General features: G+C 35.3%; 2 protein-coding genes and 1 pseudogene across 4 annotated transcripts; 1 reads left to right on the plus strand and 2 right to left on the minus strand.

The window, feature by feature from the left end:
* Positions 1 to 1319: 1319 nt before the first annotated feature.
* On the minus strand, positions 1320 to 3361 carry LOC306882174 (annotated as a pseudogene). Its single transcript has 3 exons — positions 3223 to 3361; positions 2713 to 2897; positions 1320 to 2078 (listed from the first exon to the last, which is right to left on the minus strand). The product of its transcript is annotated as an uncharacterized misc_RNA (transcript).
* Positions 3362 to 6562: 3201 nt separating this feature from the next.
* LOC306882192 (very long chain fatty acid elongase 6-like) lies at positions 6563 to 11002 on the minus strand. 2 transcript variants are annotated; one of them, XM_079436670.1, is made up of 5 exons: positions 10956 to 11002; positions 10745 to 10860; positions 10507 to 10638; positions 8789 to 8940; positions 6563 to 8459 (listed from the first exon to the last, which is right to left on the minus strand). In XM_079436670.1, exons 2-5 carry the CDS (start codon positions 10837 to 10839, stop codon positions 8032 to 8034), a joined length of 807 nt encoding a protein of 268 aa, XP_079292796.1. In that variant the 5' UTR covers positions 10840 to 10860; positions 10956 to 11002; the 3' UTR covers positions 6563 to 8031. The 2 variants fall into 2 exon arrangements, with proteins under 2 accessions (XP_079292796.1, XP_079292795.1); XM_079436669.1 differs by having other exon boundaries at positions 10745 to 10964.
* A 748-nt stretch (positions 11003 to 11750) lies between these two features.
* On the plus strand, positions 11751 to 14284 carry LOC306882038 (mitochondrial ribosome-associated GTPase 1). Its single transcript, XM_079436470.1, has 11 exons — positions 11751 to 12007; positions 12208 to 12272; positions 12414 to 12518; positions 12645 to 12731; positions 12836 to 12892; positions 12964 to 13054; positions 13150 to 13211; positions 13292 to 13388; positions 13475 to 13556; positions 13688 to 13800; positions 13926 to 14284. Exons 1-11 carry the CDS (start codon positions 11905 to 11907, stop codon positions 14021 to 14023), a joined length of 960 nt encoding a protein of 319 aa, XP_079292596.1. The 5' UTR covers positions 11751 to 11904; the 3' UTR covers positions 14024 to 14284.
* The last annotated feature ends 1618 nt before the right edge of the window (positions 14285 to 15902 follow it).

The following is a 15902-nucleotide window of genomic DNA, read 5'->3' on the forward strand; positions in this document are numbered from 1 at the left end:
TTAAAACAAGATTATTTATTGTCTCGAATCTGAAACCAAACAAAAGTGCAGAAAACCACTTGTGTTGAGTTTGTATGTTGCTCGAACAGTTTCTGGTTTATGTCAGAAAAGTGATAGCATTGACTATCAACAGCTGTGAAGAGTCTGGTTGAAAAGACTAATATCTCACATTTTTTATGGATGACAGGCCCATTTCATCCCTCATTAATCAAACACTTCCACGTTGATATCATTCTGCTGTAGTCTGAATCCCATCAAGCTTGATTGTTAATTTATGATTAAAAAACACAAACATTTCATATATTTGTTTTGTGTACAATTACCTGAAACCATAGACCTTTTTTCACCAAGAATTACTTTCAGCAAATTATGCTGTCATAGAATATTCACAATGAGGTTTGTTTATTTATTTATTTATTTGGAAAGAAATTAATACTTGTATTTTGCTGGAAAACATAAAATCGATTAATAAAGACATTGGTGACATGATAAAGACATTTATGATGTTATAAAATTTTGATAAAAAAAAAAGAAGATAAACATATTAATCAAACAAATCTTGAGAAAAAAAAGTAACAGTTTCCATAAACAAATCTGCAATTGTTTATTGATCAGCAAATCAGCATTTTAAAGTGATTCTTGAAGGAAGACTGGAATAATAACTTCTGAAAATTCTCAGCTTTGCCATCACAGGAATAAATTGCATATTAAAATATAAAAAATAATAATAATGTGTAATAATATTTCACAACATTAATATATTTAGTGTATTTTTAATCAAATAAATAAATAAAAATGAAGACATCTTACCAATCTCTTGAATGGTATTTGATTCAGAACAGAAAAGCAATAGTATCAAGCAGAAATATTTCACCTCATGGATGACAGAAACCTTGAGTTTTGCAACATTACTCAGAATCTAGTTAGATGATTATCAATGTTTTCATTGAATGCACTGAGGTCATTTAAATAAAAAAAAAACATAAATAACAATAGCAAAATATGCAGAACAACTGCATAAAAATCTGACATTTGAAAGAATATAAGGAAAGACATCTTTATTTAAATGCAAGTGCAGCAATTAAATGAAGTCAATAAAGATGTTTGTAAACAATACACACACAGCTGCATAATCATACTTTTACAATGATCATTAAATAAATAGCAAGATCAAAGCCCATTTAATTAGTCTGAAAACATCTGAAATCTCTCATGTTGTTACTTTCAGATCAGATAAATAATACATAATTGTTCATCCGTGTCCTTAGTAAATAAATACACTTAATAAATAGTCATAAATAGATTGTACACAGCAAAATTCAGCCGTACACATGGTTGTCCTCAGACTAATGGCTGTTTAGTCCTTCACCCTGCCACCAGTCTCCTTGCAGCTCTCCCAGGATCTCATGTAGGGACAAGGCCGGCAGCTCAGGCAGAGGCCCATGGGGAATCCTGCTTTCCTGTTGGCTCTCCATCCTCTGAACCTCTGGGTTATCCACACAGAAAGAGCTGGAAGCTGGAGGAATGCCCTCCAAGCCACGCTCCCAGTAGCCCGAGTCTGGGGTAACAGGGGTCAGCGGCTGAAGACTGTTGTGTTTTTCAGATGGAGAGTAAAAAATGCCTTGGATGGAGTTGGGATTGCAGCCATAGGCATCAAGATGATATGAACTCCACATGGAGCTCATAGGTGACCTCCTGTCATACCTCGCAGCCCAGTTTGGAGGCATCTGCTGCTCTGGGCTTAGTAGAGGAGGACTGCAGTGAGCGTTCATGGCTCTGGCCTGATGGTGTCCGTATGAAGGTGTGCAGTAGCCGGAATCATCACCGATTGACATGGAAGATGGAGTGTCACATCCATAAAGACCATCCCTTTCCATTTCTTCCTTAATATGATTGGGGTACACTGGTGGTGGAGTGCTTAAAGACCCAGGGCCTGCACCAGACTCACTGTTGTTGCTTTTAGAAGAGTGTAGCTGAACTGGGGAATTCTGCATTGCACTATACGGTGATTCAGATTGCCACAGCGGCTTCTTTTCCTTGCATTTCAATGTGCGAGCCCTCCTATTCTGAAACCATACCTATGAACGGAGACATCAAGATAAAGAGGGTCAGACTCATAAGAATACAATTGATAGATTAGACTCAACCATCTAGTGCATACAGATAAGAGCTTCCCTGTCTAAAGATTCAGGTTAATCATTGTAAGATGACATCCAGCTATGGTGGCACAGTCAGGATTGTTATCTATTACTGGTATGTCTGTTGTTTACAGGCTGTACGGTTTCTAAACTAAACAGCAGATAAACTCAAAAACGCTTACGTCATCTCAGATATCGACAGTGGTATCAGTGACAGCAAATAGTATGTTTTCACATAAGGCCTTATTAGCATATCACTTCACCCGTTTTATGTGTATCTGCTGATTTTGTAAATGCATAAGAGATACAAACAAGGAGAAAAAGGAGTTTCCTTATGTAAATAGTTTTAAAAAATTACTGTCATGTTTCAGACCTGTATGATTTTTTTCCCTCTGTGGAACACAAAAGAGAAAACGTATCATTGTTTGTTTGTTTTTTCTCCTTCGTATAATATAAACTAACAGCATCCAAAGTTGTTTTAGACCCCATGACTTTCATTATATGGATAGAAATAACTTAAACATTCTTCAAAATACTTTATATCCCTTTAACTTTTATACGAAACGTGATCCACCTGTATGCGCGACTCTGGAAGGCCTGTAGTTTGGGAGAGACTCTCTCTGAGGCTGATTCCTGGGTAAGGGTCAGTCTCAAATGTGGCATGAAGAAGCTCAACGTGTTCCTTTGAGAAACTTGTTCTTTTCCTGCGACTTGCACTTCTTGCTACAGTACTGCTTCCAGATGTGTTAGCAGATGCATCTGAAAAAGAAAATAAAATGAGTGTGAAGCTAAACATTGTGTTATCATAACTGTCATAGTGCAAACTAAACTGCACAAATTGAATATATTAGTAACACAACATAAATTCAATGACTGAATCCTTCTTTACAATAATAATATATGCAGCAGGAAAAACAGTAACAGTGCCTGATGTTTGTTTTGAAATGGAGAAGCTTGGAAAAACAAGCTTTTTCTTATGAGATCTTGCATATTAAAACCTATCCATCAAAAGTGTTCCCATTCAGTAATGCTTACCAATACTGTCGTCTTTCCACATGTTGTGTCTGGAGGCCAAAGGGGTTACAGGAATCCCAGGCTGCCAGTGAAGGTCTGTTGTGTTTGATGCTCCTCAGGGATGTGATTTCTGACCCCTTCAGCACTGTTTTATACCTGTGCCTTCTAGTCCCTATCCCATGACCCCCCTTCACCTCCACCTCCCCCATTTAGAAGTGCTTATTATGTATGAAATGGGAATGACATGAGGGACACTCTTTGAAGGCCAGCCCAAGACATTAAGCATTCAAACACATCTTTGTCAAAAAAGTCATATTTTTGTCTTTGTCTTAGCACTATAGAAAATAGAAAAAGTTGGTGAGTTTTAAGAGTTACTTGCATGCTATTTATATATCTCACTGTAAAGAAAAAAAATCTACCTTTTTCAACTTAAAAACGTAAAAGTTTAGTTGCTGCCTTTAAATTGTTAAGTATAACCAGCTTGGTTGTACAAGTAATTTCAACTTAAATTACATTAAACCAAATTAAATTACATTAAACCAACTTAAAAATCAAGTTGAATTTCATGTAACTTCAATTTCATTAAATGATGGCAATAACTTGCCATCATTTAATTTATCATTTCATATCACATCATCAAATCAAATTTCACATATTATATTAATTTTATTGTTTGGTTGGTTATGAATTGCATTTAACATTTTAAACATAATATGAATTATATTATTCATACATAAGTATTAAAAACTTTCTATTTTTATAATAAAAGTGATTTTAAAATAAATCAAAAATACAAAAAGTTAAACATTTGAATATGAAATTAATTAATATTAATATTCTTAATATTGAATTTTATACTTTTATATACTAAGGCTAAAAATAAACAGACTATATGCTAGAAGGATTGTTATGGCATATTAATCAAACGTATTGTATAGAATTACACTTACTGGAAAACTGTGTAAATGGATGGTGTCTTTTCCTTAACTGCTCTCCATCCATCATTAAAACAATAGACTCAAGAAATTATTAACTAAGACAACATGATTAACATAAGTTCAAGCAAAAGGCTGTGAATTGAAATCTTTCTGTGTCAACTGATCGTTTTTCAGAAGGAACATAAAATAAACATGTTTGGAATCCAAGAACAGTTTGCATGTGTGAGATTTGTCACTCCCTCTCTCTCCTCCAGAGAATCCGTATCTGTTATCCGGGGATAACAGTCATTTCAAAGTCAAAGTGGCTGCCAAGCTTGTCAATGCAGATGAACTGTTTAGATGTGCTGTTGAATTAAGCCAGACTAAAGCAAACTGAACCCTATAATCACAAAGGGACCTTTCAGTCCAATACAAAATATAATAGATGACCAGTTCATTTTGATGGTTTCCCAGAATGAACCAATAAATAATATCCATATCTGACAAGCTAAATATATCCATCAAGAAATATGGCATCTGGTTAGCTACCAGAAATTAAGTAAGTCCAGGTTTTTTGTATCCTTAGATCATTTAATGAAGGTTGCTGAATAAAATTTCCATGTAAATGATGAAAGATCTCAAATGTTTTTTAAATAGTTTGGCAAGAAGGTTTTTTTTTGTTTTTGTAGTTGTTTTTTCTTTATCAGAAAACAAATAGCATTACGTCCCCCCATTAATCACACACACCCTCTTATCTGATACTGCATTCTGCTGCAGTCTAAATCCAATCAACTTATGTTATTTTAAGATAAATGTGCAAGTCTGAGAGTTCTCGTTTATTTCTTTTTTTGCATACTATTACCTGGCAACTTTACTTTTGTACACACGCTGTTTAAAGGTTCTTAACTGGCATCTATGATTTCATAAAGAACCTTTAACATTCATGGAATGGAATGGAAAAATTAATGGAAAAATTGTCTTCAGATTATTTACATGCTATTGACACTAAGAAAAAAAAAAAGTTTATGTTAAGAACTTCTCAACAAAAGGTTATTTGGGGAGCCCAGAATTTGTAACCTTTATTTTAATACAATTGCATTCGCAAATATACAAAGAGTAACTTTCCTTTTCTGCCTCTTTGTTAATTTCCATATTTGAAACTTCACCTTTTTGTACTTCTGTTCTATAGGTAGAACAGTAGGGTGGCAGCATTGAGCTTTAATAGCATTATTACTGTAGCATGATTTTTTTCACTGATAGGGCTTTGTAGAATCAGAGGCTTTCAAACATTCCAGATGACATTATCACTGCATTTTATAGCAGCTGATTTTAGGGAATAAAATAATTGCTGACTTTTTACCTGTAAAAGAAGGATGTCTCTAAAAATGTTATCTCTGATGTAGCTACATACAGCCTAAATAATTCAAGTGAACATGTAGGCCTACATTCAGTTTATAGAACACTGCAAGGATAATGTGCTTTGTAGTCCAAAACTTGGAAATGAGTTAGCATTATAGCACTTCTGGTTTCTGCTTTTTAAAGGTTTTTGGTTAAATGCCTGAAATAAGGTCTGTTGTTAAAAACAAGCTCGAGGTTTTTTATTCTATGACATAAAATACATCAGTGATACCCCTTTGGGTAATAGCAGCTTTTATAATGGTGGTGAGGTTGAAGTCATTTATAGCCTATGTTTAGCTTTTTACTTCTGATTAGAGGTGTTAATTTGTGTATATTGTCATAATGAACAAAACGTGTAAGAATCATAAACTTGGTTTGTCACAGAGCTTATTTTCTGCAATAGTCCTAAATCATTGAAGAACTCCTTGGATTTCTGTCAAGGGAACATAGACTAATGCTAATGTCCTGGTTGGTCTACAAAACATTTAATCACTGCAGCACTCTGTTCTCTCGTCACTGGGTAAAACAAACAAAACATTGCTGGCCAAACAGGATATGCATGTGGTGTTAAAAAAAAACCAGGCAATGAAGAGTTAATAAGATTTAAATTCCACAGCATCTCCGCTGCTGTACCCTCGAGCACATCACTTAACCTATGATTCCAGCAGGGCAATGAGAAGTGTCATGTAATGATGAGTAAGTGGCTATTCATCAAAGATACTGGGGTCATTGTACGGTTGTTTAGTGCCTAACCCCATTTTTGTCTACTAGTGAAAAAATGGGCCCAGAACATTTCACACAAAGAGTGTGCGTCACAAATTATTGAATTTTTAAACCTCAGAGAATGTGATTAAATCATTTCTGAAGAGGCTTCAAGAGTATGAAAAAGTGACTGGCCCAATTGAACTGAAAGAATGAAATGACACCAACGTGCATCTAGGTTTACATCTACCACAGAGGTGGAAATGTGACCTTCCAGGTAACAACAGTGTGTTAATGTGCAAAATATGCCAGCTTAGCTCAGAAAACGTCTCAGCTGATACCATTTGTCTGTGAAAAGTGTGATACACAAAACTGTTTTTTTTTTTTTTATTTAATGACAAAAATAAATATTCTATCATACTTCATATCAGCCAAGAACTTGTACAGGTGATCAGATAGGAAAGAAATATTTACATTCGGCACCTTTATTACATAACATTTTTCTCCTTTTTAAAACACTGTTGTAAGCTATGCTTTGTAATGTAGGCTAGTGGCACAACATTCAACTTTGCAGTTCCTAATACAACAAAGTAATTATATGGCTGCCATCTTCAAATATGTTTTAAGAAAAAGTAATAAAATCTCTTTTAACAATCAAAATGTCTTTTGAAATATACAAAAGGTAGACAAAGTCTTTCACAGTCTTGAACAGGAACAGACAGGAGAGCCCAGAGGACAGACAACAACAAAAATCTTGGACGGTAGCAGCAACATTTCAGATGAAACTATGTTAGAGCGCATAATTCCACTAAATATTCTTAAAGGACTGTTCTCTACTAATCACATTATACAATATTTTTTTTAATTCATTTAGATGGAAACCTTATCAATGCAATTTCAGTGGAAAAATAAATACCCCAAATGTGACACATACACAAGATAAAACTGTGCACGTTACTAATGATTCAAGTAACAAACACCAGTATGGGGACAGTTAAGAGTTCCAGAACTCCGTACAGCCACAAAACCAGAAAGGAACCATTTTATGACGACTCTACCTACGTGTTCTTCAAAGGTGAACGAGAGGGTTTAATATCAATCGTTCCTCAGCTGGTTTTACATACTATAACTTCAATGTCAGCTGCAGTGAACTCATGACAGAAATATGCACAGAATGAGAGCAAGAACATGGGTGTCGTCCTAGAGAATTCCAGCCAAAAATGCTCAATTTAAATGTCTGGGAACCTGTCCAACCAGTCAGCACAGATAATTCAAGTTTCTATGACATCATAAGGTGGTAACAGAACTAGCAGTACCAACACACCCAGGAGAGCATGCACAGAATGGATGAAATTTAGAAAGGGTGGCCAAATTAAAACATGTTAAATTGTACATTTTAAATTAGGAAGCTTTTGACAAATTGCTCACTTATTCTTTGACTACGAGCACAGATTACTAGGATCTTGGCAGAAGCTACAACATGCTTCAGCTGAGTTCAGGCCATGCTATCAAGTCTGCAAAGAGTAAACAAACATGGACTTTTGAAGATTAGAAACTGTGGTCTGTAAAACATAGACCCACAGGATTCAAAAATCACCCTCCAAAAATGCCTGTAAGCTATTCAAAACCATTCAAGAGTTGTATTTGATGCGCTTTGCTCAGCTAATACAAACTAGAAAAATAAAGAAATACCAGCCCTGAAACAGCATGAGACATATTATAGTCTGGCTGTTGTTTAAAAAAAAAAACCCACATCTTCATTGTTCCTCTTGCTTTAAAACATGAAATAAATATGTATTTTAACAAGGCAAACTGTCAGAAATAAAACCTCATATTCAAACCTCATATCTGCGGGCTGCATATCACTCAGTTTTGACGCCTGTGGGTTTTGAACCCTTCACATAAGACTGATAAAAAAAAGAAGAGAAGAGGAGCAGATAACTGAGATACATGAGTGAAGCCCACACTATGTTATCTATGTAAGAAGGGCAGTCTCCATCCTGCATCCATTGGTACACTAGCACACTTACTGCCAGCCCCATGGCCATCTGAGCAATCTGGGAGGATGTGATGATGATGGCACAGGGTTTCGGCACACGGAGTCCAGCAGCTCGAGCCGCGTAGTAGCTGTACATGAGTGCGTGCACGGTGTAATTCATGGTCATGAACCAGCCACCACCAGCGACCTGGTCTTTGTAGGAATACCAGGAGTAAACCAGCACGGTAATGTGATGATACCAATGCAGGAAGATCAGCCGCTGCTTGCGCAAGACGATGAACATGGTGTCCCCTGTGAGGAAATGTGTACAAAGGGTTAGAATATGAGAGCAAAGTTTTGCATAATTACAAACAATTAATGAGATAACCTAAAAATTAAAATTGTCATCATTTAGCTACAGAAATAGGTTGTTTTTTTGTTCGTTTGTTTTTTTGCATGCAATAAAAGTCAGTGAGGTCCAATGTTGTTTTGAACCCCAGTGATTTTCATTATAACATTCAAAATATCTCTCTTTTTTGTATCACAAAAGAAAGTCATACTACAGGTTTGGAACAGCATGAGGGTGAGTAAATGACAGAACAGTCATTTAGTGATTTATCCCAAAATAAATAAAGGCTCACCTAGCTCTGGGGCCTTACTCAGCACAAAAGCACAAGCCCAAAACTTGCTTATCGGCCCATAGTAGAAGCTCTGATCACAAACAGACTGTTTAAAACCACTCTTTCTGAGAAGGTACAACATGAAGCACCCAGTTCTCACTGCTCCAATGATACTGAAAGAGAAAAAGCAAGATTTGTATATGAATACTGTCTGTCATGACTGTAAAACCATGGTATTCATGATAAACAATTCAGACCTAGTGAAAGGGTGAGGGGAGAAAAAAAAAAAAAGACTTGTTGGGCATGTAAAATAGAAACTTTGCTATGGTAGCAGGTAGTTTCTGTGTTAAACAAATCAATATCAAAACATTCACCAAGTGGTGAAAGTCCAGTTGCTGTGGGAGATCTAAAGAGCATGTGACCAGAGGTCACTGCTGCCATCCAATCACAATATTCTATTGTTCTTTTCACAAGCGTGCAAACAGTTACTTGGTGCTTGCTGTCATCTCTGTCCTCTTTTGAGATGGGACCAAGATGCCTTCCCCCACCCAAATGAAACCAACCCTAACTTGAAACAATAGCCACTGAAGATTTAAACCACATTAAGTGATAAATCTCACAAACGTGTCATTGGCAGGCATTTTTGCAGCTAAAAATAGATAGTTTCCTATTGGTACAACAATATATATATATATATGTTATGTAACCTAATATCCAACAGCTAAGTAAAACTACAAGGTGGTTAAAAACCTCCAGGACACTACAAGATGCAAAGGAGCATCTTGAGATTTAAGACACCACTTCGATCATGAACTTGTTCTGTCTGGAAAATGAAACTCAGTCAGTCTCACTAAAATAAGACAAAATATGCGGTTTCACTTTAAATGTCAAAAAGTTCAGATCAAAGAGTAGTCCTAAGAAAACTGGGTGTGTGTGTATTAGGTGCCATTTTAGTATATAGTTAAAAAAAAATTCCCCTTTCATTTCAAATTTTATTTAAAGCTTTAGTCATTTTTTTTACATGCCTATAGTTATAAATTTTTATTTGTGACCCTGGACCACAAAACCAATCTTAAGTCGCTGGGGTATATTTGTAGCAATAGCCAAAAATACGTTGTATGGGTCAAAATTATAAATTTTTCTTTTATGCCAAAAATCATTAGGATATTAAGTAAAGATCATGTTCCATGAAGATATTTTGTAAACTTCTTACCGTAAATCTCAATTTAATTTGATTAGAAAGTCATTGCTAAGAACTTCATTTAGACAACTTTAAAAGCAATTTTCTCTATTTAGATTTTTTTTTTTTGCACCCTCAGATTCCAGATTTTCAAATAGTTGTATCTGTCAAATATTGTCTGATCCTGACAAACCATACATCAATGGAAAGCTTATTTATTCAGCTTTCAGATCATGTATAAATCTCAATTTCGACAAATTGACACTTTAGACTGGTTTTGTGGTCCAGGGTCACATTTAGTTATTGTAGTACATTAAAAAAAAAAAGAGAGAGAGAACCAAGTTTAATGATTTTATTTGATTTAACTTTTATTTTAAGTTATAAAAAGGTTCAGTTTTTTAACAACTGTAAAAATGCTGTTTTCTGTCAGGGTTAGGTCATAATATTTAACTCTATAGAAACACAAATAAGTCTATGGAATGTCCCCATTTAGATTGTAAATGTTAGTGTAAACAAATAAAAGAAGTGGGCTATAAACCAAACACTATTTTTTTCTTACCTAAAGACGGCCAAACTGAGAGACCACAGCAGTAACACTCTACGTAGATCAAGTTTTTGTCTTTCCTTCATGAAGTGCTGCCCACCAAACACGAGCACTACATACACAGCACCAAACAAAAATGACTTTTTCCTGAAAGACACAAAACATAACACCAGAAATGTTCATTTTTATGCTGGACTTCAAAGCACTAGTGGCAGATTTATTAATACAGTTATTAATCAAATACAGTTCTTACCAGTTTTCCTGCATCCATTCAATAGCAAACCTCTCATCAAAGTGACGCTCGAAATCATACTCAGTCAGAGGAAGCTCAAATTCAGTGGCATTCATTTTTCAGTCACCTACAACAAACTGCGATATAAAAGCAAAGATTATTTAGTTTAAAAAATGTTGCTGTCCGTTTGGCAGGGCAGCCTCCAGGTAACTAGTCAACCTCAAACACACACCTGTCGTATGGAAATCAGGGTGGAATTTATAGTGAAGTCTAGGGAGTGACTCTCAGCCAAAAACTAGTTTTGTATTTCCTGAATGGAAAACCAGTTTTCGCGATGCAGACAAAAGAGCGGTCTTTATGTTAAAAAGGCGTTATGATGGAGCGAGGAAGAAGCTTCTTTCGTTTATTAAGCCATGTAACCCAGAGATCAATCACAATTCAGTATGCAAATAATACAATGAAAGAAGTTGTAGTTTTCATGACTTTAATAATACATTTCTAATTCCTGATTTCTAATGCAATTAATTTTCAACATATTTTACGAACATTATAAAATGTTTAAACATATAATATAATAATAATAAATAATATGGAATGTCCCAAATTTCTGTGTATGTTTCTCAAGTCTCTGCACGTGAGGGCGCTATTGCTACTTGCACTTAAGAGATCCAAAATAAAGGGTAATTAGAATCAGATTTACACTACAAGACTAGCTGTAGCACATGCTTTATTAATAAGCGTTCTATGGAAGATTACATTATCAGCGTAATTAGAGAAATTACAAAATTTGCGTTTTAGTAGGCTACATTTAATTTGACCAGTGGTTTAGGCTAATTCATCATCCCACTTTTAGATATTTTAATGTCAAGTTTAAAAATGACAAAAACGTTAATAACGAGACTGCATTGTTATGGAGCTTTTCAAAATATTATATTTGCAATACACTGGTAATCTGTCTCTCGGCTGTCAGTGCGTTCTGTGGTTCCCTGCCAATCCTGTAGGTGGCGATAATTGAGTTTGTTCCTGCACAGTCTCAGAGTCAGCACAGAAGAAATATGGCATCTGTAGGAGAGTGATATTTGCTACATTGTTTTAAAACCTTAGGAAGTCTGTTTATACGATTTTGTTACGGTCTTGATTTAGCAAATTAATTCTGCATTCAGACCGAGCGAGCGGCTACGATGAGGATTTATCATTGTTTACTCAATGCTGCCAAGTTTAGGAAGGTGTTTGACTTTGGTGAGAGAGAGGTAGCGCATTGGTTCCCTGGACATATGGCTAAAGGTGCGTGACATATTAAAAACAACTAAAACCGTGTCATTTAGTGTGTGTTTTAATCATTCAGATTCGTTCGTTGTTTGGGCCAATTTAAACATGCACTGTAGGCGTCTAAATCTATTCTTGTGTATCTTTAGAATCTAAGTTTAATATTTAATTTTGTCCTACAGAAATATGCTTACCATTGTGACCTTTTCTTTTTTTAGGACTCAAGCAGATGAGAGCCAGTCTAAGGAAGGTTGATTGCATTATAGAGATCCATGATGCAAGAATATCCTTTTTATTGCTGAGAATTAATATTTTGAGTTCAAGTTGAGCTTTATTGTCATAATAAAGCTCAACTTGAACTCAGAATGGACATTTTGAATGATTAAACCCAGTATTTTTCTAAGACCTTCTTTAACTGGCCAACATCCCCTTTTCTGGAAGAAATCCCTCATTTCAAGAAAGTCTTGATGTCCGGCCACACATTCTTATACTGAATAAGATGGATTTGGCAGACACATCTAAAAAGCAGGTCTTATAATCTTATGCATTTCATTATTGCTTAAAAGTAGTTTCGGTAAATGCAAAAACTGAAACTACTTAAATGATGTGCTAATAAAAACAGGATTTCACAGGGTTTTTTTTTTTTTTTCACCAGAGGATTCTGAAGCAGCTTGACAGAGAGGGTGTGAGGAGTGTTTTATTTACAGACTGTTTAAGACAACGAGATGAAAATGTAAAAAAGGTGAGCAGTGTCAGACGTTACATCAGATATTTCTCAATGAAAGACTGGAAAACCTAGCACATTATAATTTTAAACATTCTGTCTTTCAATGTCTGATGTTCCAGATTGTTCCTCTTGTGACAGAGTTGATAGAAAGCGGGTCACGTTTTCACAGAGAAGAGGTAAGTTTCAATTATTTCAGTAGTTTACATTTTGCTATAAAGTTTTCTGACTTTTTTATTCATCTGTGTAGGACAGAAGTTACTGCCTGATGGTCATTGGTGTGCCAAACGTGGGAAAATCATCACTGATTAATGCTGTAAGGAGAACATATTTGAAAAAAGGTATTTATTTTATGTCTTTTGCTTCTTGCAGTCAGTTGATTTTAACAAGCAAACAAACATAAGGCCTAAATTTCAGATATATTTCTTGCTGTCAGGCAAAGCTTCAAAAGTAGGAGGTGAACCAGGAATTACAAAAGCTGTCCTGACAAAAATTCAGGTATTAATTATAATCATTTGGTGGATTCAATTGGATTGACATGTTCAAACGTAGCTTTAAATGAGATTTTGTTTTGCTAGGTTTGCGAGAGGCCCATAATTCATTTACTGGACACCCCAGGAGTCCTGCCACCTAGAATAGAGAACATAGAGACAGGAATGAAACTTGCTTTATGTGGTAAGTCCACAAATATCTGGGAAATAATCTTAATGTATAGTTGTTGTAATGTTGTTTTTATTGTAAGGTGTCTCCTTTACAAACAGGTACCATTTTGGACCATTTAGTTGGTGAGGATGTCATTGCAGATTATCTGCTTTTTTCACTGAACAGACTGGAAAGATTTAGGTAGGTTTTGCGATGGAATTCTTAGCGAGTTTTGTGACAATCTACAAGCACTAAGCAATTTGTTGTGTGTTTTTAAAAAGCTGAATATACAGTAGAATAATTAATAATGGTTGTGACAATTTCTAATGTAGTTACATTGAAAAGTACAATCTTGAAGAGCCTTGTGATGATATTCAGCATGTGCTGAAGTGTATAGCGGTGAAGCTCGGCAAGACCAAGCGTGTGAAAGCCATCACTGGAGTTGGTGAGTCAATTCATTCAAGCCACTCAGTTTTCATTTTAATGATTTCAAACTATTAATGATGCATTTTCTTTTCATGACACATAACTCATTTAATGTATTTAACCAATAACACATCAATTGTTTAGGCAACATCACTGTCCAGTTACCAGACTACAGTGCAGCAGCCTATGATTTCATCAGAGCATTTCGCAAAGGAGAACTTGGGAAAGTTATGCTTGATTGATAGTATTTAAATAGCTGATTTGTTAATATTGTAAAAAAAAAAAAAAAAAAACGCTTGACCTTACTGTATATGTATGTCCAAGACTGGACACTGAACACATAAAAGAAGCATTTATTACTTTTAATGTTTTAATTAAAAGGTGGCGACCAGGGTGTTTGGTGCATGTCTTATTTTTATTGTGTACTTATCAGAAAAGGTGCATTGATTGTATTATTTTTCTTTACTGCAGTTGAAGATACAATAAATTATTGATTTTTATTTAAACAGCATTGGTATCTTTGTATATGAAAACCAAATATTTTAACCCAACAATCAAATGACAGCACAAAACTACTTATTACAATTTGAGTATCTACTTTCACAAAACTACGTTATCTGTTTTTTTTCCCCAAATTAATATATTAATTTTAATAAAATATTTGGCATGTAATTGCTTTAAAATTATAATTTGTTAAATATATCTAATAACAGCTGGCAAAGAGAGCTTGTGTAGTGTTTTATATATATAAAAAACATCTTTACTTTGCTTTTTAAGCACTTAATACATAACACATTGTTTTGTGGGTTATCAAAAATCTCTACTAGAAATACAAAGTTGTTTAAATACATCAAATTATTTATAAGTAATTTAAAAAGAGGACGTTTTCACACCTGAAGCAATGGAAGTACAGGTACAGCTAGAAATACTGTTTTCTTGTTCTAAATGTGTTACAGCATACTTCTTCAATCTACGTACAATTATTAGTTAAATGTTAACATAAATATTATTAAACAGACAAAGGTTCATATAAAAATGTTCACGTAAATCTCAAGAACAGTGGAGTTTCACCAACAGTGCAGCAGCACAACAATAACACAGTATTTTGTCATCCAGTACATGATGTAACAGCATAAAGAAGTCTATAGTTGTATAGATACTAATGCTTCTGTTGAAGCAAACTAACCTTTCAGATCCTATATGTCTACTAAACTAAATAGAGAGGTTTTAAATCTTTCTTTCGCCTTCGTATCTGCTTTGTTGTGCAATAAAGTACACATTATTAAACATCGGTGTTGCACAGTAACATACATAAGCAGCTTATTAAGCTGTGCCAAACTGTCTTAAAGTGCCTCAAGGGGCAAAGTACATCACAAAGTTTACTGGTAAGAGTAAAGCGGAAAATCTAGTGGTAGTGGAGTCGTGCACTATTGCATTTGATGTCCTGGCGAGGTAAAGCTCCCAGTCTGTTCTGTTACTGTAGTAATCATCTCCATGCTCTGAGCTGTCATCCGGTCGATGCTGGGCCGATGCGTACCAGCCTCCGGCTCCCAGCGCCACCACAGCCCCGGCCGCCGCTGCCCCTGCCACCCTCACAGCGGGGGAGCCTCGGGTGCGGGACGTCCGGGCTCCTCGGGCACTGCCCCGCGCTGAACCCCTGGCTCCTCCCCTGCCACCTTTGGATATCACCTGATCGCACAGGAATGCTGAAAGCAGGAGAAATATCCAGCAGGTGGCAACAGCCCTGTTCATTCTGGATCACCCTGAGAATGGAAGAAAAGCATGTAGATGATTCAGAAGAAAATAAACCCTCAGAATATATGTAAAAGCTCTGCTGAACTTCTTTGTATCTACTTATTTTACCCAATATTACAGTGGCTCCTAATTGTATTTGGACACTTTAGGGTATTTTAAGTCGCACTTAAAATGTACGAATGCCACAGCATTCATTATCAGTGATTTTCAACCTCAAAATGTCTATAAAGGACTTAAAATGGGTCAAACATAAGAAATTTTAATTCATCCCCTCAAAAACATTTAATTTTTTTAAATGACCATGGTTCCCACTGACCTGAAAACGTTTTTATTTTTTTATCCTTATCCAATAATAATAATAAAAAA

This window comes from Barbus barbus (assembly GCF_936440315.1).
Source record: "Barbus barbus genome assembly, chromosome: 16".
NCBI classification, from domain to species: domain Eukaryota; kingdom Metazoa; phylum Chordata; class Actinopteri; order Cypriniformes; family Cyprinidae; genus Barbus; species Barbus barbus.